General features: G+C 33.7%; 2 protein-coding genes across 2 annotated transcripts; both read left to right on the forward strand.

The window, feature by feature from the left end:
- Positions 1-7,996: 7,996 nt before the first annotated feature.
- Positions 7,997-8,920, forward strand: LOC138834199 (olfactory receptor 4C11-like). Its single transcript, XM_070032949.1, has one exon. The coding sequence runs from the start codon at positions 7,997-7,999 to the stop codon at positions 8,918-8,920; it is 924 nt and encodes a 307-aa protein (XP_069889050.1).
- A 6,052-nt stretch (positions 8,921-14,972) lies between these two features.
- On the forward strand, positions 14,973-15,896 carry LOC138833682 (olfactory receptor 4C11-like). The gene has a single exon (XM_070031972.1). The coding sequence runs from the start codon at positions 14,973-14,975 to the stop codon at positions 15,894-15,896; it is 924 nt and encodes a 307-aa protein (XP_069888073.1).
- The last annotated feature ends 5,554 nt before the right edge of the window (positions 15,897-21,450 follow it).

Genomic DNA, 21,450 nt, shown 5'->3' on the forward strand with positions numbered 1-21,450 from the left:
ATTTAAAACCTATCATAGGAGGTAGAAGACAAAAATATTTAAAAAAAAGAATGACTACAAAAGGATCCTAATGACAATGAAATGTATTACATATAATGTATGCTTTTCTTCATAAAGGTAGATATACTCATCCACAATTTGAGTTAGGTTTCTATGAAATTAAAACAGGTTGTCTCTAGGTGCAAACATTTTGTAAATTGTAGATATTACAGCAGGAGTAATGTGACATTTTATTGTGAATCTGCATCACAATTATTATGAATGGCAACCTGTTTTAATCACATAGAAACTTATGCTCATGAGGAGGTACGCAAGCAACTCCAAATGAATTAAAGGAATTATAACCAATGCTATGGAAAGCTCAAATAGTACAAATGTTTAGAAAGACTAAATCAATATTGAATCAAATAAAGGGGCTTGGGCAAGGAGAGAGGGATAAACATGATGGTGGGGAGGGGGTAACAATGCAGTGAAGAATGCATTGCATATACCACAAAATTAAGAACTAACTGTAAAGTATGGTGTGAGTATAAGGGGTGAAACAGACCAAGATGCACTGTTTATATACTCTTTTTGTATTTTATTTGTGAACATACTGTACAGAGGGGTTACAATTACATGGGCAGGATGATGTGTACATTTCTTACCAAGCATTGCAGCCTCCTCCTTTGTTTACCCTTCACATCCCTTCCTAGCCTGCCCGCTCCCCCCCCAATCCCAATCATTCTCCTTATCCCCCTCCCCCGGCACTGACGTTGTAAAGCTCATTTTGGACATGACAACTTGTACTTCTCATTTTTGCAACAGGTCCACCTGTATCCTTAAACAACTGGTTTTTCCCCATCTCCTCCACAAGTTATACTGACATCAAATATAGTAAAAGCAGGGGTTATACTGTGGGGGAGGGACATACAAAGCAACAAAGAGATAATCTTATAAATGCGTTAGAAACACATGCATGAAAGAAAAAAAACATTAAAATACATATCTAAGGGTTCATTTTCCTGACATCATAGTATCTGACCTTTTCCGCTTGACTCATACATATACTAGATATTGCAAATAAGGAACACTATGGGACCTATGTTTCTTTGGGCCTGGCTTACTTCACTTAATATAATTTTTTCCAAGTTTTTCCATTTCCTAACAAATGAGGCAATGTCATTCTTTTTGATGGAGGCATAGAATTCCATTGTGTATATATACCACATTTTCTTGATCCATTCATCCACTGAGGGGCATCTGGGTTGGTTCCATATCTTAGCTATGGTAAATAATGCTGCAATAAACATTGTTGTGCTGGTAGCTTTAGTGTGGTCTTGTTTGTAAACATTTGGGTAAATGCCCAAAAGTGGGATTGCTGGGTCATAGGGAATTTCTATGTTAAGTCTTTTGAGGAACCTCCATACTGCTTTCCAAAGTGCTTGAACAAGTTTACATTCACACCAACAATGAAGTAAGGTTCCTTTCTGTCCACATCCCCTCCAGCATCTGTTGTTGTTAGAGTTCTTGATTTTTGCTGTTCTAACTGGAGTGAGGTGATATCTCAATGTTGTTTTGATTTGCATTTCTTTTATGGCTAGGGATGTTGAACATTTCTTCATGTGTCTATTGGCCATCCTTCTTTCCTCTTCAGAGAAGTTTCTCTTTAAGTCTTTCGCCAACTTATTTATTGGGCAGTTGTTTCTTTGAGGATTTGTTGTTGGGTGGTTTAATTTTTTGAGTTCCAAGTATATTTTAGATATGAGACCCTTGTCCGTTGTATGGCTAGTAAAGATCTTCTCCCAATCTGTGGGCTTTCTATTGATCTTGCTAGCTATGTCATTTGCCCTGCAGAAGCTCTGCAACTTTATGCAATCCCATTTGTCCAACCTTTCTTTGATTTGTTGTTTCCGGATCTCTATTCAGAAAATTTTGGCCTGAGCCAAGGAGACCTAGAGTTTCTCCTATTCCATCCTGTAATGTTTTCAGAGTGTCTGCTTTGAGTTCAAGGTCTTTGATCCATTTGGAGTTGATTCTGGTGCAGGGTGATATATAAGGATCTAGCTTTAGTTTTCTGCATGTAGTTAACCAATTTTGCCAGCACCATTTACTGAAGAGGCTGTCTTTCTTCCATTCTATTGTTTTAGCTCCCTTATCGAATATTAGATGGCTATAGGTCTGTAGGTTCATTTCTGGGTTTTCAATTCTATTCCATTGGTCTTGAGGTCTGGTCTTATGCCAATACCAAGCTGTTTTGATTACTATTGCTTTATAGTAGAGTTTGAAATTTGGTATTGATATTCCTCCAGCAGTGTTCTTTCCGTTGAGGAGCGTTTTTGCTATTTGGGGTCTTTTATTGTTCCATATGAAATTTGGGATTGCTTCTTCTATTTCCTTGAAGAATGAGGTTGGAATTTTGATAGGTATTGCGTTGAATTTGTAGATAGCCTTGGGAAGTATTGCCATTTTCACGATGTTAATCTTTCCTATCCAGGAGCATGGGATGTTTTGCCATTTTTTAAATGCTGTATTGATTTCCTTTTTCAAGATTTTAAAGTTTTCATCATAGAGGTCCTTCACTTCTTTAGTTAAGTTAATTCCTAGGTATTTTATTTTTTGTGGGGCTATTACAAATGGAGTTGTTTCCTAATTTCAGCCACACTTTTCTCATTGTTGGCATACAGAAAAGCCATTGATTTTGGGGGGTTAATTTTATAACCTGCTACTTTGCCAAAGTTTTGAATCAGCTTGAGTAATTTGGGAGTGGAGTCTATGGGATTCTTTAAATACAAGATCATGTCATCTGCAAAGAGGGAGAGTTTTATTTCTTCTTTCCCTATTTGGATCCCCTTTATGTCTGCATCTTGTCTTATTGCTGTAGCTAGGCATTCTAATACTAGATTGAAGAGAAGTGGAGAGAGTGGGCATCCTTGTCTTGTTCCTGAGTTAAGAGGAAATGGCTTTAGTTTTTCACCATTGAGTATAATGCTGGCTGTAGGTTTGTCATATACAGCCTTTATTGTATTGAGGAATGTTCCATGGATTCCTAATTTTTCCAAAACCTTCATCATAAAGGGGTGTTGGATCTTGTCGAATGCTTTTTCTGCATCTATTGAGATAACCATGTGGTTCTTATTCTTGCTCCTGTTGATGTGATGAATAATATTAATTGCTTTGCATATATACTCTTTTATTAAATGACATTTTACTTTTCCAATTACTTAAAGACAATAATAAAATAAATAGGTAAAATTATTTCAAATCAAAACTAGTGATGATGAAGAAGGCTCATGGTACATATAAATGGCTCAGTTTCTAAAAACAATGGCATCACCTGCTTCAACAATGCAATATGCAATCACCATATAAAAGAGATCATTCCTAACATACACTCAAAATGCATGACAATTTGTATTTGAACAGGCATTTCTACCCTCTTGGCTATTCAAACCAAACATTCATCAACAAATGAATTTATAAACCAAATGTAGGACATGAATTACCTAGAATATTATTCAGTGTCAAAACTCAGGCAATAGGGACATGCTGGTGAACTTTGAAGCCATGAAGTGACACCAAACTGGAGTGCACACATGCTGAGTGGCTCAGCTTATCTGAGATACCTTGACTACTCAACGTCATAGACAATTGCAGAATAACATGGTTATAGGACTAGAGTGAGTTGTTGTATAATGGATGAAAATTTTCTGAATTTGAAAGTATAAGATTCCTGCAAATGGGAAAGGTCAATGTTTGTTAAACAGTGTGACGGAGACAGGCACTGTATGACACCCATAAAAACAGGAAGAGTAACAAATTTTGTCCCTACAAATTGGTTCACAACCGAAATTCAACAAAAGTGGCCATAATGGACAATGGCAATTGCTAGTTAGTTTCCCATTTTGAATGACCCGGGCAGCTTTCTGGACTTCAAGCTACAGACTTCTCTGAAGTCTTCAGTTGTGCTTTTTCTCTTACTATTTTTCTCCAGAGTAGCAGAAAATTCTGTAAATGTTCAAGGGCTGAAATATCCTGATCATCCTTTCATGCCAATGGGCACATGGTAATCTCATATGAACAGGCTGGCTGGAGGTTTCGGTCACTTGATTGAAGTAGTGTTTGTCACATTTCCCTCGTACTATCATTCACTCCTGCATGTCATACTGTGTCAAACACACTTATCAACAAGAAACACAAATTATAATTCTTTGAGATTACATTAAAAATACATAGAAATAATTACATAAAAATAATTTTGAAGTTTATCCCCAGCAACTTGTTTTATTTTGTTTTTCTCCCTTAGCCATACATTTTTATTAAATTATTGATGACCATTTATTCTTTGGTATGCATGTACACACATTGATATATCAATATGTATATGTGTGTGTTATAAAATTACTGTGCTTTTGGGTATCTTTACTGTTATGTTGTTTACTCAAATGATACATTTTTCATATATTTGGCCATCTTATATTCTTTCAACTGGCCCATGTCTATAGTAAATAAACACATCACTGTCTGTGTGCTGTGTGAATTCTGTCACTCACTTTCTGGTGCATTCTCAGCCTAGATCTACTGGGAAATAAACATTGCTTCTATGTTCATTTTATTAGAGAGTAGTATTAAAGACAAAGCTGTGGGTGATAAATTGTTTTTATTTATTCTAGACAAAAATGGCATTTCAATGCCATTTATCCTAAATGACATTTCAATGCAAATACTATTCCACTTTTATGTATAATAGAACACAAATTTCAGATTAAGTCCTTTACCTCATCTGGCTCCTGTTTCTCAACTGGGAGGGAAGAGACACTTTAAGGAATGAGTTTCCCAGACACCTATGTATTACATAATTCTTGTTAAATATATCACCAGGGAATAAAGAATGGAGAAAATGCAAGCTAAAATCCTGTGCTAGCAGTGGTTTGAGAAAATATCAAATGACTTTAGAACCAAGTGAAAACATAATTTTCTCAGGGATATACAAGAAATCCTAATTTCAGAATAATGAGATATTAATAGGAAACACTTTTCAAATTTTAGAAGCACTTTTAAAATTCTCGTGTCAGTAAGTTGGCTCCTAAGTTATTTATGAATAAAGGAAGGAGACAGAACACATTAAACTCCCTCCATTTCTTACCAAAGCTAGTAAGATTTCTACTAGTGTTACCATGTCTTATATTTGCAGAATAGAAATAGCACAACCAATTCCTGCAGTGATGTAGGAATTGATCAGACGTGTGTAGAAGAATAGGGACTTTCCTCAAATGGTTTACAATCCAGAAAGAGAAGATGGCAATCAAGATATGCATGGTCTTTCCTAATGCTCACAACATTACAAGGTAAGCACTGTTAGATATTTTATGTAAGCATCATTAGTTCATTTTAAAGTTAAATCAATAGAAATGTCACCACTCTGAAATTGTCCAGGAATTTCTCTTCAGCAATAGTGATGCAGTCATGAATATTATTGGACTCAGACATCCTTTTCCTCAGTGCTAGCCAGATCCACAATACTATGGAACAGGGTTAATCTGAGCTGATCTGCACTGTGAATGCCGTCATGGCATTCACAGTAACATGTCAGTAACGTTCGTAAAGAAAGTGTCAGTATTTTTACCTTCCTATATCTTCCTGCCCATAGTAATTTATGCATATAAATACATATAGATATTAGAATAGATTATTTTTCTAATACTTATTTGTGAAACTTATTTTTTAAACATTTGTTGTGGAGAGAATTCATTCTGGAAATATTCAGTTGAGCCAGTGTACCTGTACTTTCTGTTAGTGTAGTGCATTCTGTACTCAAAGATTACTGAGTCCTACCACTTGATCTACAGTGTCTCTCCAAATTACTCAATACTCTGCATTTGAAATAATGGCTCAAACTGTGTCAGCATACTACCGTCTACGCAGGTGACAGTAGTGATGGCTCAGTGATATGACAATGTGAAGCTTACTCTTCTACGGTAAGATGTTTTAAATCTTTGTAATTTAGTGCAACACCCACAAATGTTGACAAATGTCATGCTAACCATAAAAATTCAAATTTGTATTTCCATGTCTAATATATTTAGAGACAATTGCATAAAGCACATGCAACAGACCACTGCATAGTTTTTGTTTGTTTCTTTGTTTTTACAGTATTGAAAGTTGAACTTCCTTCATGTCTTTTGATACTACTGAAAGGGCTGCAGCAATGGTCTGATTGAATTTAATTCAATCTCTGAACCGATGCCTTTTTACACTCACGCCCTTAGAGATTGCAGGCACCTGAGCATCCATGTAAACTAAATGTGTAACTGACATTCTGTCACATTCCTAAGTGTCTTTGTTAAAGATGTTTACTAGAAAAATTGTGCTACAACTATCAAAGGTAAAAAACTTACACAACTCCAATATTAATTCTATGTAACTATAAGTGAAGTCAAATCTGTATATTCTTGGTCTTTTCAATAAGGAGAGGCATACCTTTCAAAATTAATTATCATTTGTTCATCTTTCTGGAAATACTTAGCTTGTCTGTGAAACATGTTTGTATTTCAAAAAGGAATGCTTTCATCTGCAGTGTAATATTCTGAAAATTTGACCATGTATATACATTAACTTATAAATTGATTGTATAATATAGAAGATAGAATGTATATCATATATGTATGAATATATTTAACATATAAAGTTACTTATTAACTATAAATATAATATTAAAATAAAAGATTATTATTGAACAATATTTATATGTACATTCAATAAAATGAATGTAGTAATAATATTAAAGTTATATTAATAAATGGTTTGAAATATATTGTTTGTATTTAATAAATATATTTGTGTGAATATTTTAATAAATTTTTATCTACTTTTATATTAGTATTTTATAAGTATGCTTATTATTTTATTTATTAATAAATATAAGTAAACATGTTAATTATACTAGTGTGTATTAATTAATGCATAATTTTTTATTAAATATGTCCATAAAATATTTAAGATGAATAATAAATCATATGTAAAATATATGGAAATACATAAAATTGAATATAATATGCATATTGTGTGGTAAAAACATTTCATAGACTTAACAAAGAAAGTTAATATTAATTGTCATTTTATGTATCTATTTAATTGATATCTATACACATATTTACAAATACACACAGTGACAATTAGGCTGAATGTGTCTGATGTTACTGAAAATGTAGAGATTATTTTCTAAGGTCTTGGTGTTTCATAGTAAATATTTTTTATGAAAGTTTTTTCTGGTTTATTTTCCTTATTCTCCACTTTCTTTTCATGTTGTCATCACTGCCTGCTTGATTTACACGAAAATTTGTAGAGGATTATAGAACTAATGAAATGGAGAGACAAATTCAAAAAAAATAAATTTGCCAACTTAGAAATTTCCCTTAATTCTGGACTGGACAGACTAGGTTTTACTTCATTTTTGAAATGATGAATATTCTTTATTTTTGTCACAATCTGCCACTTTTACTCACTCTGTGTTTATCTGAGAGTGCACATCTAAATTTTATTAACTGTAGTAATCTCTGTTGTGTAAGCAATTGCAATACAGTATTCAAAATATGCATCTCATTTCTTGCTTATAGCATAATTGCCAAACTGTTCAAATGTTGTCAGAGCATATTAAATTAAATTATACACAAGATTTCTCAGTGTATTCATAATGCTATCCTATCACTAATGATAGATCCTTGCTTAAAACTAAGAATCTTTATTACCTCCAAGGAAACCAACTAAAATAATACTTAGTTTAAAGATCTGTTACTCTGACATTACTTTTAACCACAATCATCAAATTGTATTGCTTGATATTAAATGGATGAATTTGGAAAAATAAAACAGTCATGTTAACCTGCAGGAAGCTTAATTTCATGACTGAGAACATAGGTTCAACTGACACAATTCAGTAGTCATTTTATATTTTTTCTTTGCTCCTTTGCAGATTGTTATTTTTATAAGCTGTGATTTCTCCACATCAACCGAAACGATGCCTAATAACAGCAGTGTAACTATATTTATACTGCTAGGGCTGACACAGGATCCTCGGAAACAAAAACTTGTGTTTTTCATCTTCGTAACTTTCTATGGAAGCACCGTCGTGGGGAATACGCTCATCATGGTGACCATCAAGTTCAGCAGGACGCTCGGCAGCCCCATGTACTTCTTCCTGTTTTATTTGTCCCTTGTTGATTTCTGCTTCTCCACATCCATAGCTCCCAGGCTCATTGTAGATTCCCTCTCCACAAAGAAAATCATCTCCTACAACGAGTGCATGACCCAGGTCTTTGCCCTGCATCTATTTGGTTGCATGGAGATCTTTATCCTCATCATCATGGCTGCTGATCGCTATGTGGCCATCTGTAAGCCCTTGCGCTACCCAACCATCATGAGAAGGCAGGTGTGTCTCATCTTAATTGTGTTTGCCTGGATAGGGTCTTTTATACATGCCACTGCCCAGATTGTCTTGCTGGTAAAATTGCCCTTCTGTGGACCCAATTTAATTGACCATTATTGCTGTGATTTGCAGCCTTTGTTGAAACTTGCTTGCATGGACACTTACATGACCAACCTGTTGTTGGTGTCCAACAGTGGGGTAATTTGTTCAACCAGTTTCTTGATTTTGTTGATCTCATATGTTGTCATCTTGTATTCACTGCGAAACCACAGTGCAGAAGGGAGGAAGAAAGCTCTCTCCACTTGCACATCTCACATCATTGTAGTTGTACTAATGTTTGTTCCTTGCATATTCATGTATACACGTCCTCCTACCACATACCCAGCAGACAAGATGGTGACAGTATTTTACACCATCGGAACACCCTTTCTCAACCCACTGATTTACACACTGAGGAATGCAGAAGTGAAAAATGCCATGAGAAAGTTATGGAGTGATAAAATCATGACTAGGTGAGAATATCAAATGTGTTTTTCTGTAAATATTGTGATACAACACAGAAAGTAACTGAGTGCTTAACATTTCATGAGGAAGCAAGATTAATTCAGAAAAGTTTGTACCAATAATAGTTCTCTGAATCTTTTCCCAACTGTGCAGTTTCAAAGTTATAATCTTGCCTCCACTTTTTATTCTGATCTAATGTAATTTGATTGTCTTTCCTTTTCTCTTTGCTCTTGACTTTAGAATACTAGTTTCCTGAATTGTTAAATGTGTCCGTTTCCAGAACTTATTTCCTGCAGAGCTACTTGTATTATATAATCACAGCTTATTCCCTATACCTGTTTTATAAGAATAAAGATATGTATGCATTCACATTTGCTCAAAACTCTAAGTATGACTTGGTTATATTTCTTTATATACTATATTTCCAATAAATTTGTTTCTCTTGATCATTTCTACTATAAAATCTTAAATATGTGTATTAAAACTGTGGGATTCTTTCTGGTTATAAGCATAGAGTTCCATTGTATATATACATATACCACATTTTCTTGATTCATACAACTAGTGAAGGGCATCTGTGTTGAGTCCAGATCATAGCTATAGTAAATCATGCTGAAATAACACTCAGTTTCAAAACTCAGGAAATATTAAAACACTGGTGAACTGGGAGGCCATGAAATGACACAAAACTGGAGTGCACATTTGCTGATTGAAAGCGGATTTGAGGATTCTTGACTATTCAGATACATAGACAGTTGCTGTAGAATTATGGCTCAGTGACTGGAGTGAGGTACAATTGTGGGTTATTTAATAGATAAAGAGTTTCAGCATTTGAAGTTGAAGGATTTTTGTCAATGGACAAGGATGATGACTAACACAATGTAAATTGTTGGCATGCAATGTTCTATATGTATAAAAATCATAAGAATGATAAATTGCATTCTTATAAATTGGCCCATCAATTAAATTAACCAGAAATAGTGGTAATAGAGGATTGAATAATACTAAAATACTATGTTTTAATAAGTAGCATACATGACAACAATTAGATAAAATGTTAGATACAAATTAAAACTCCTGAATAACCAATAGACTAAATCAAATTTTATACATAATGTTACATTTTTCTTTATCATTTAAAATTTATTTTCAAATAGATCTATATTTTCAGGAATGTTGTGAAGATTCCAAAGATTTCCCATATACTCTCAATTAGTTTCCCAACTGATCATCTCAAATTAATATGATACATTTGTCAAAATGATTACTGCAATTTATGATTTACCCACAAATTTTAAATTCATTTCCTAATTCTCTCTACAGCTTTATGCAGAACAGCACACTGATTTACTAATACCATTTTCTTTGTATACATTGACAGTGACAATTACTTCATTGTTTCCCATTTTGATTGACTTTTCCAGCTCTCTGGAGTTTAGATAGATTTTTCTGAAGTCTTTGGTTGTGCTGTTTTAGGCATTTTTCTCAATATTAGCATAAAACTTTGAAAAAGTTCAAAGAATTGAATAGTCATTAATTTCTTCCATATCAAGGCATACGCGGTAGCCTCACACCAAAACCCTTGCTTGAATCTTATTTCCCACCTGCTGTCTCTCGATCTTGCATGTCATACTGTGTCAACCACACCTAAAAATAAAAGTTAAATTATCAGTCTTCAAGAGTACATCCAGAAAAATAATTTTGAAATATGTACCCAAAAAGTTTTTCTTTATTTTTCCCTAGCCATCCATTTTAATTACATTACTGATGACTGTATAGTCTTTGGTATACATACACACACATTGAAATATCAATGTATGTGTATGTGTGTTATAAAATTCCAGTACTTTTAGTTACATTTACTGATGTTGATTATTGAGACGCTTACGTTCTTTTTATATTTGGCCAGCATATGGTCTTTCAATTGATCCATGTCTACAGAAGATAAACTAATCATTGTGTGTGTGTGTGTGTGTGTGTGTGTGTGTGTGTGTGTGTGTGTGAATTCTGTCACTCTCTTCCTTTGTACCACACAGGGCATTCTTCTTGTACAATTTTAGCCTACACCTACTAAAAAAAATTAAAATTTCCTCCATGATAATTTCATTAGAGAATGGTATTAGAAACAAAGTTGCTAAATTGTTTTTAATTTATTCTAGACAAAATGGCATTTATTACCCTAGATGACAATATTAATTAAAATAATATCCCATTGTGTTTGAATAATAGAGGACAAATTGCAGATTACATACTTTACCTCATCTGACTGCTGTTTCTCAATTGGAAGGGAAGAGATTCTTTAGGGAATGAGTTTCCTAGACACATACGATTTACATCATTCTTGTTAAATATATCATTGGGGAATAAAGAAGTGAGAATATGCAAGTTAAAATCCTGTGCAAGGAGTGGTTTGAGAAAATATCGAATGATTCTGGAGAAAGATTCAATAGATCCTCATTTCAGAATCATTAGACATAATGAGAAGCACTTTAAAAATTCTCATTAGAGTCAGTGGCTGCCAGGTTATTTATGAAGAAAGGAAGGAGACAGAACACACTTAACTTCTTCCATTTCTTACCAAAGCTGGTAAGATTTCTATTAACGTCACCATGTCTCAAACTTGCAGAACAATAATAGCACAGCCAGTTCCTACAGTATGTCAGGCATGTGGAGAAAAATAGGGACTTTCCAAAAACATTTACAACCCAGAAAGAGATGACAATCAAGATATGCATGGTATTTCCTAATGGTAACAACATTACAAGGTAAGAATGGTTAGAAATTTTATTTAAGGACCATTAGATCATAAAGTTAATTCAATAGAAATGTCACCACTCTGAAATTGTCCAGGAATTTCTCTTCAGCAATGGTGATGCTGTCACGAATATAATAGGACTCAGACATCCCTCTTTCTCAGTGCCAGCCATATTCACAATACTATGGAACAGTATCTATCTGTAATCTATCTGTAATCTCTTATGGCTGTCATATTGCCTTATGTCAATCACACATTCATAAAGAATGTGTCAGTATTTTTGCCTTCATATATCTATCTGTTCATAGTAGCATATGCATATAAATACATGTGGAAACTGGAATAGATCATTTTTCTATTACTTATTCATGAAACTTAAAATATTTTTTACATTTGTATCCTGAAAGAACTCATGCTGGAAATATTCAATTAAGCCAGTGTACCTGAACTTCCTGTTAGAGTGGTCCATTCTGTATTCAAAGATGATCAAGTTCTACCACTTAATCAACAGTGTACTCTCCATCTTACTCAAGCCTCTGGATCTGAAATAATGGACTAACCATGTGAATTCCAGTCTTCTAAGCTAAGACTTTTTAAATCTTCATTTTTAATTTAGTGTAACATTCTTTCTAATGTTGATAAATTGAGTAATTTTAAAAGACATGGATCTTCCAAATAGAAAGTCAAGATTGTAGAATGTCCTCTCACATAGTACACAAGCTATGCATTTATAAATAGCTTTCAAAAGAAATTAATATATAAAATTATATGTGTATATAAGTATATAGCACACACTTCATTTTTAGTGAAAAAGTCATACTAAGATATTCAACATACCAGTACATATGAACATTTTTTAAAAATACTATAATTTTTTGTTTGTTTGTTTGTTTTACTCTGATGGAAGTTAAACATTTCCCCTGTCTTTTTCTACCATTCAAAGGACTGCAGCAATGGTTTTAGTGCCTGTCTTGGCCACAAGTATGAGAAATTCAATCTCTGCACCAATGTCTTCAAGCAGTTTTGTACTGCGTCTTTTTCCAATCACTCCCTTAGAAATCGCAGGCACCTGAACGCCCATCTAAACATATGTCTCTGACATTCACACACATTCCTCAGTGACTTTGTTTAAAGATGTTTACTAGAAAAATTGTGCTACAAATATCAAAGGCTCAAAACTTACACAACTCCAACATTAATTTAAATGTAACTATAACTAAAACCAAACAAATCCGCATATGTTTTATCATCTTGATAAGGGGATGGAGACCTTTGAAAAATCAATTATTTGTTCATCTCTTTGGTAATATGTGTCTTGCTGTGACGTATGTTTATATTTAAAGAAATAATGCTTTCCTTGGCAGTGTGCTTTCTAAATAGATTGTGAAAATTTAACTCATGTATACTTATTTTTATAAATTTACTATATAAATATATATTATATTACATATAGGATGTGTATTTAAATATGTAATGCTATATTTAACAAATATAAATATATTTCCTAAATTAAATATAATATTTAATAAAAACAATAAACATCATTTATGTTTATATTATAGTCAATAAACTTAAATATAATAGTTATTAATATTAAAATTTTATTGATAGATATTTGGTTTGAAATATATGTTGTTTGTATTTAGTAAGTATATTAATGTAACTGTTTTTTAAAAAATTAATATTATTTATATATAGTTATTAATATTTATCTAAGTATACTTATGTTATTTATTGATACATGATATACTGTTATTTATATTAATTTGTATTTATTAATACATAAATGTTTTTATTAAATATATGTATGATGAATAATTAAGTATATTAACTTAAAATATGAATATACATTAAGGTGTGTGGAGAAGAAAATATTTTATAGATTAAACAAACCAAGTTAGTATCAATCCTCTGTCTATATTTCTTTTCCATTGTTAACTGTTAACAGATATTCACAAATATACAGTGAGAATTAGACTGAAAGTGTCAGTTGTGACTGAAAATGCAGATTATTTTGGTTTTATTATTTGAAGTTTTATTGTAAACGTGATACTCAGAGGTTTTACTGTTACATAAGTCAGGTATTGAGTACGCTTCTTTTTGAATGGTGTTGCCTTCTCCCTCATTTTTTCCCAGTTTTTCCCCCGCCCCACCCAGCCTGCCCCCAAGTTCTAGAGTTCATTTCAAACATACTATCTAGTGAGTAGCACATTTGCATTGATTCACACTTTACCCCACTGTGTCAGTGCGTAGCCTTCTTCCCCCTATGCAGAGATTATTTTCTAAGCCCTGGTGTTTCCATGCAAATCTTTCATTTGAAGATCTTTTTCTGATTTATATCATTTATTCTCCACTTTTCTTTCATGATGTCATCGCTGCTTAATTTGCATGAAAATTTGAAGAATACAGAACGATTCAATGAAGAGCAAATTTAAAGGATATAAATTTTGACAATGTACCAGCTAAAGTTAATTCTGGACTGGAAAGACTGCGTTGTTCTTCATTGCTGAAGTGAAGAATATTCACTATTTTTTTCACAATCCCTGCCATTTTTGCTCACTCTTTATTTGTGTGTCTGAGACTGAACACCTCAATTTCATTAAGGACAATACTCGCTGATGTTTTAGTGATTTCATTGCAGTATTCAGAGTATGTATCTCAAATATTATGTATAGCATAATTATCACCTGTGCAAATAATGACAAAGCATATTACATTAAACCATACAGACAACTTCTCCATGTATTCATCATATTATCCTATTATTAATGAGATCTTTTCTTAAAACTAAAAAAGTTATTTCCTCCTAAGATGTCTTTTTTTGTTGTTGTTGTTGTCAGTCGTGGGGCTTCAACTCTGGGCCTGGGCACTATCCCTCAGCTTTTCAGCTCAAGGCAAGAACTCTACCTTTGGAGCCACAGAGCCACTTCCGGTCTTTTGGTGGTTAATTGAAGATAGGAACCTCACGAACTTTCTTGCCCAGGCTGGCTTTGAACAGCAATCCTTAGATCTCAGCCTCCTGAATAGCTCGGATTACAGGCATGAGATTGTCTTTTATGTGTAATTTTTTAAAGAACTGTTTGCTCTTTAATTACCTTTACATACAGCCTACAAACTGCATTGCATGATAATAAATTGAATATATTGGTTAAAAATAAAACAATCATAATTTGATAACTGCTGGGAAGTTAATTTCATGACTAAGAACATCGATTCAACTGCCATAGTTCAGTAGTGATTTTATATTCTTCCTTTGCATTTCACAGATTTTTTTTGGTAAGTTGTGAATTCCCCACATCAACAGAAATAATGCCTAATGACAGTAATGTGACTGTATTTATACTGTTAGGGCTGACACAGGACGCCCCAAAACAAAAACTTGTGTTTTTTATCTTCTTAACTTTCTATGGAGGCACCGTCGTGGGGAATACGCTCATCATGGTGACCATCAAGTTCAGCAGGACGCTCGGCAGCCCCATGTACTTCTTCCTGTTTTATTTGTCCCTTGTTGATTTCTGCTTCTCCACATCCATAGCTCCCAGGCTCATTGTGGATTCCCTCTCCACAAAGAAAATCATCTCCTACAACGAGTGCATGACCCAAGTCTTTGCACTGCATCTATTTGGTTGCATGGAGATCTTCGTCCTCATCCTCATGGCTGCTGATCGCTATGTGGCCATTTGTAAGCCCTTGCGCTACCCAACCATCATGAGAAGGCAGGTCTGTGTCACCTTGACTGTGTTTGCCTGGACTGGGTCTTTCATACATGCCTCTTCTCAAATTGTCTTGCTGGTAAAATTGCCCTTCTGTGGGCCCAATTTAATTGACCATTATTGCTGTGATTTGCAGCCTTTGTTAAAACTTGCTTGCACAGATACTTATGTGGTCAACCTGTTGTTGGTATTCAACAGTGGAGTAATTTGTTCATCCAGTTTCTTGATTTTGTTGATCTCATATTTTGTCATCTTGTATTCACTGCGAAACCACAGTGCAGAAGGGAGGAAGAAAGCTCTCTCCACTTGCACATCTCACATCATTGTAGTTGTTCTAATGTTTGTTCCTTGCATATTCATGTATACACGTCCTCCTACCACATACCCAGAAGATAAGATGGTGACAGTATTTTATACCATTGGAACACCCTTTCTCAACCCACTGATTTACACATTGAGAAATGCAGAAGTGAAAAATGCCATGAGAAAGTTATGGAATGACAAAATCATGACTAGGTGAGAATATCAAATGTGATTGATACAACTCAGAAAGTATCTAAGTGCTTAAAAATGTCATTTCAAGGCAAGAGTAACTCAGAAAAAAATGTACCAATAGAATTTCCTTCTCCAAATTTTTTCCCAAGTATGCAATTTCAAAGGTCTAAATTTGCCTATGTTTTTTCATTCTTATCTAATGCAATCTGACACTGACTTTCTATGTGTTTCTGGCTTTAAAATAGTAGTTTCCCTGAACTGTTAAGTGTATCATCTTTCTTAAGAGCTTCTTTCCCACATAAGTACCTATATTATATTATCAAAGCTTATTCCACACACCTGGTAAGAAGATGTGTTTGCAATCACATTTGTTCAAAACTGTATCCTTAAATATTATGTAGTTCTATAGTTCTATATATAACATTTCCAATAAATTACTTTCTCCTGAACATTTATATTGGAAAATACTAAATCTGTGTATGAAAACCACATGATTTATTTTTTCAGTTTGACTTTTAATAGGTCTGTATTTCCAAAATACAGGAATTTTTGTGCTAGTATATTCAAATTTAGTGATACCTGATAATCACTGTAAATGTCATAAATTTGTGATAAGTTTTATTACACTGTTATTCTATTCAAATATTTAGCTGTTTATATGATTAGCATACTCAAGCTAAAATGAATTCTGACTCTGGGAAGTAGCTCAAAAATTAACAGATGTTACAAATCTAAATTTCAAAAAGTAAAAGTAGTGGTATTTTGCTTATTTTCTGATACCATAAAAAATAGAAATTTATTTAAATCAAATATTGTAAGAGCTACTATCTGTAAATCTGATGATAAGAAAACAATAAATCTTTGTCACTCAAAATTCTAATTGTCTCTTGTTATTGAATTTAGAGAAAAGCAAACACTGCTGTAGCAAACCCTTTCTCTATTGGTGTTGTTTCATAAAAATTTCATGTTGATTCATAGAATTACTACAAAATTTTCATGCTGTGATTTACAGAGCAGTTTTATACTTTTATTTCCCATGGCTTATATTTTCAGCTTTTCATCTTCATTGATTGCAGTGTATGAAATATATATTATCTGTAGTAAAGGTTACCAGGTTCCATTTCATTTTTTACATTATTTTTCACTGATGAATGGAAAACATAACACATATTCAGTTGTGTTTCCATTTTTTGATAGGCTGAAAATGTTTTTAACCAAAGTCAAGTATTTCACTGAAAATACATAAAATATATTAGATTAACAAACCTGCAGGTAGAGAAATCATTTATTTTCATAATGTTGATTTGCTACAAATTACTGGGTTAAGGTTTAAACAAGCCAGAATTTAGTTTACCTAATAATGTGAAAAAATCTTTCAAGCTCCTTAGAAAATTGATAGAGTGACTATAACTTACATTTATTTTAGCTGAAACACAGGGTGGAATATAAGTAAAGAATCATTAAAAATATGAGCTTTAGGGCTGAGAAGTTTGTTCAGTGGGTACAGCTCTTATGTAGCATGCACAAGGCCCTTGGCTTAGTCTTCAGAAACACACACACACACACACACACACACACACACACACACACACACACAATTGAGTGTTTAGAATCTACCAATTTATACTGTAATAATATTATGAAAGTATGTGACTCTTGCTTTTAGTAGAGATTAATCAGAAGTGTCAAAGCCTCCTAATTTGGGGGTTATGATGAAAAATCATTAAGATAATACTTATTCCAGCTTATTTCATGCTTTTGGTTTTGTTTTGTCTTGTTTTTGTGGATCATGGCGCTTGGACTCAAGGCCTAAGCACTGTTCCTGGGCACTTTTGCTCACGCCTAATGCTCTACCACTTTGAGCCACAGCATTGGAGATAAGAGTCTCATAGGCTTTCCTGCCACACTGGCTTTGAACTGTGATCCTCAGATCTCAGCATCCTGAGTTGCTAGGATTACAAGGATGAGCCACCAGGCCCTAGCTTATGGCAAATTTTCTCAATGGAAATGTAACATTATATTTTTACCAATACATAGATTGTTCAGTTTATAAATAAATTGCATATCTCACATTAGTAGTAAATATACATTTTTGATCATGCCTATTTCCATTCAAGAGTATACATAATGACAGGGAAATAAAATTTAAAATCTTTCTTTCAAATTGCTTTTTCTTTTTTTTCTTTCTATCTTGAAAGAGGAAAGAATGTTTATTGTGAGCATAATGAACTTCAGTGGCAATCAAAGAGTATTAGTCAATGATCTTTTCCTTTTTGCACTGGTAAGAAAGGAACTAGAGGAATAAGGTGCAACAGTAAGATTTGGTTGTCAGACAGTCTTAAAAGACCATGACACCACAGTGGGTTCCTAGATATTGTGTTTCACACCTGCCACCCTAGAAATGGGGAAGGCATAGATGGAGAATCATGTTTTCTTGCCAGACCTCAAATACTTCAGAAGATAGTGATACCCGTGCCAAGCAACACAAGCTGGACAAGCTGTCCATAGAACAATTAGAGAGTAAAGTGGGGAGAATTGAAATGAGAAAGCATTGGTGGGGAATATAGAGTGAGATACTAGGTAGGTGAAATTATGCTGAACACCATTTGGGAATTACAAATTAACATCTCAATGAGATGCTACTATGCCTCTATTTGACTGAGTTCATGGGACAGGGAGCCACCGTGCCAACCACCACAAGTTGGGCTGAATGACATGTTCTGGTCATCTCAGACCCATGGGAAATGTAAATAGGATGATCCATATTCAATTGGCTGGGTAGTAAATGTAAGACCCCATTCTACAAAGAATTAAAATCAAAATGCTGAGGGGATGGCTCTCATGGTACGGTAGATCACCTACCTGAAAATCTTCAGTTCAAACACTAATATTACATGGGGGGGGGCAAAGATAAAGGAGATAGAGGGGGAAAAGAGAGAGAATAAGAAGGAGAGAGAAAAGAGTTGGGAGGAGGATTGAACAGGGAGCTGAGGACCATTTAGCTAATATAAACACGAGAAAGACTAATCACAAATTGGAACTCCTGGACAAGTTGGAATGATCAAATTGACATTTCTCTTTAAAAATGAGGTTGACAGATCCATCCACTCACAATGACATTTACATTTCTATTCCCTGTTTTTATTGAATGGCTGAAAGATGTATAACAGTGAAGTTTTATAAAAGCCCATTTGGAAAAATGAATTGGTTGATTGAACAATTAAACCTGTTTTTCTTCCTCTCTTAACCATTCTTATTTTTCTCTTTCTCTCCTGTTTCCCACCATGGTTTCCATGGGCATTTAGAAAATGAAATGAGGGAATAACGTAACATTGATGGAGAATATCCAGTGAGTAAATAGCAACTGAAAATATGCTAAGTACTATATGTCATTATGGAATTACAAATTACCCTTTCAATGATCTATTACTATGCATGTATTAGAATGATCATATTTCAAAAAACAGACTACACATATGAGTTACCTAGAGAGGGAATGAATCCAAAGATCTTTTTTATATAGCTGCTGACAATACATACATGCAGAGTGGAACACAGGCTTGTAGATTTTTAAACATTGAACACTCTTCATAAAGGCCAGAAGTATAGCCTGATTATTTAATAAACTAAGCATACATTATGTCTGCACAGAAACAGACATAACGATGTTTATACTCACTTTATTCCTTACTCCAAATCCTGGGGAAAAAAGTATAGGTGGCTGCAGTAGCATTCTGTGTACCATGTGGATGGTTCTGAGCTTACAGTGCATTGTATTATGATTTTTGATACAACAGGTTTCTTAGGACTTAATTCTATCATAGAATATGGTTCAATTTTTTATTTTTTACTTTATGATTGGTTTAGAAAGACAGTGTTTTAATGTAAGAGAAAGAATATCTGTACAACACTGTAAAGAAATGAGTCATTGCTGGTTGCTCTTGGCTCATACCTGTAATCCAAGGTATTTGGGAGGCTGAGAGCATAAGATTTACAGTTGGAGGTTAGCCTGACCAGAAATGTTCCTAGACTGGATCTCAAAAATGACCAGCAAAGACTAGCACTGTGCGCTTCAAGTGGTAGACAGCTGAGCAAGGATGAGGCCCTGAGTTCGAGCCCTAGTACTGCCAAAGAGAACAAAGGTGGATAGAGGGAAGAGCGAGACAGATATAGACCAACATGTCCCATACTCATATACTGCTCTGTTAAATGATGCTTCGTGTGTGCAGCTACTTAAAAATATACTAAAAATGAATGAAGAAATACATAAAATATTTGCAAATCAAAACTGGTGGTAATAAAGAAGGCTCTCACATTGCTTGGCTTTATAAAACTGTTCTGCTATGAAAGATTCTCCTCCTTCAAACATGCTTCTTAAAAATCACAGATTAAAAGCAATCATCTATTTCCAAGCATACAATCAAAATACATGAAGAATTAATATTTTGTCAGGCATTTCTACCCTTGTGCCAAGAACACTATCATTCAGAATAGACAACACATGAATTCAAGCGAAACATTTATGAACAGATGGATTTATAAACCAAATGTATGGCAAGAATGACCTCAACTATTTTTCAATTTCAAAACTCAGGAAATGGTGACATGCTGGTGAACCTCAAGGTCATGAAGTGACACAAAACTGGAGTACACACATGCTGAGTGATTCAATTTATCTGAGATACCTTGAGTGTTCAAAGTCATACATAATAGCTGTAGAATTATGGTTATCAGACTGGAATGAGATACAATAGTGGGTTATTGAATGGACAGAGAATTTCAGAATTTGAAAATGGATATCTGTAGATGGACAAGAATGTCAACTGTATAAGACTGTGATTGAATGGCATGCAATGTACTATACACATAAAAATGGTATGAATAATAAATTATTATAAATTGGCCCATCATTTAAATTGAACAAAAATAGTAATAATAGATGATAGAAAAATATTTTCTAAAATGCTATGTTTTAGTAAATGGTAGTTAGATCTGCCAACATTTAGATAAAAATTGTTTATACAAATTAAAGCTCTTTGAGTATCCAATAGATTGTCAAATTTTATAATAATCTTATATTTATATCAATTGCACAATTTATTTTCAAATAGATGTATATTTTCAGAAACTTTGTGAAAAGATTCCAAAGAGTTCCCATACACTCACATTTATTTTCTCAACTTATCATCTCAAATTAGTATGACACATTTGTCAAAATGATTACTAATTGTGATTTATGACATACTCACATGCTTCAAATTCATTTCCTAATCTCTTCACATCCCTATTTAGGACAGCAAATTCATTTACTTATCCCATTTCCTTTTGTATACTTTGACAGTGACCACTGCTTGATATTTTCCCATTTTGAATGACCTTGCCAGCTCTCGGGAGCTTAAGTTATAGACTTCTCTGAAGTCTTCAGTTGTGCTGAATATTTTGTTCTCAAGATTAGCATAAAACTTTGTGACAGTTCAAAGCACGGAAGTGTCCTTTTCATCTTGTCAAGTCAATGGGCACATGTAAGCAATACATAAATATGAGTGATGGAATCATTAATCTCTTGATGATACTTTTTT

The sequence above is a fragment of the Dipodomys merriami genome, unplaced genomic scaffold, assembly GCF_024711535.1.
Source record: "Dipodomys merriami isolate MVZ:Mamm:240054 unplaced genomic scaffold, mDipMer1.0.p SCAF_21, whole genome shotgun sequence".
Classification (NCBI taxonomy): domain Eukaryota; kingdom Metazoa; phylum Chordata; class Mammalia; order Rodentia; family Heteromyidae; genus Dipodomys; species Dipodomys merriami.

Coding starts and splice junctions, on each gene's coding strand:
- LOC138833682 (XM_070031972.1), top strand. CDS start 14,973: ATGCCTAATGACAGTAATGTGACTGTATTTATACTGTTAGGGCTGACA.
- LOC138834199 (XM_070032949.1), top strand. CDS start 7,997: ATGCCTAATAACAGCAGTGTAACTATATTTATACTGCTAGGGCTGACA.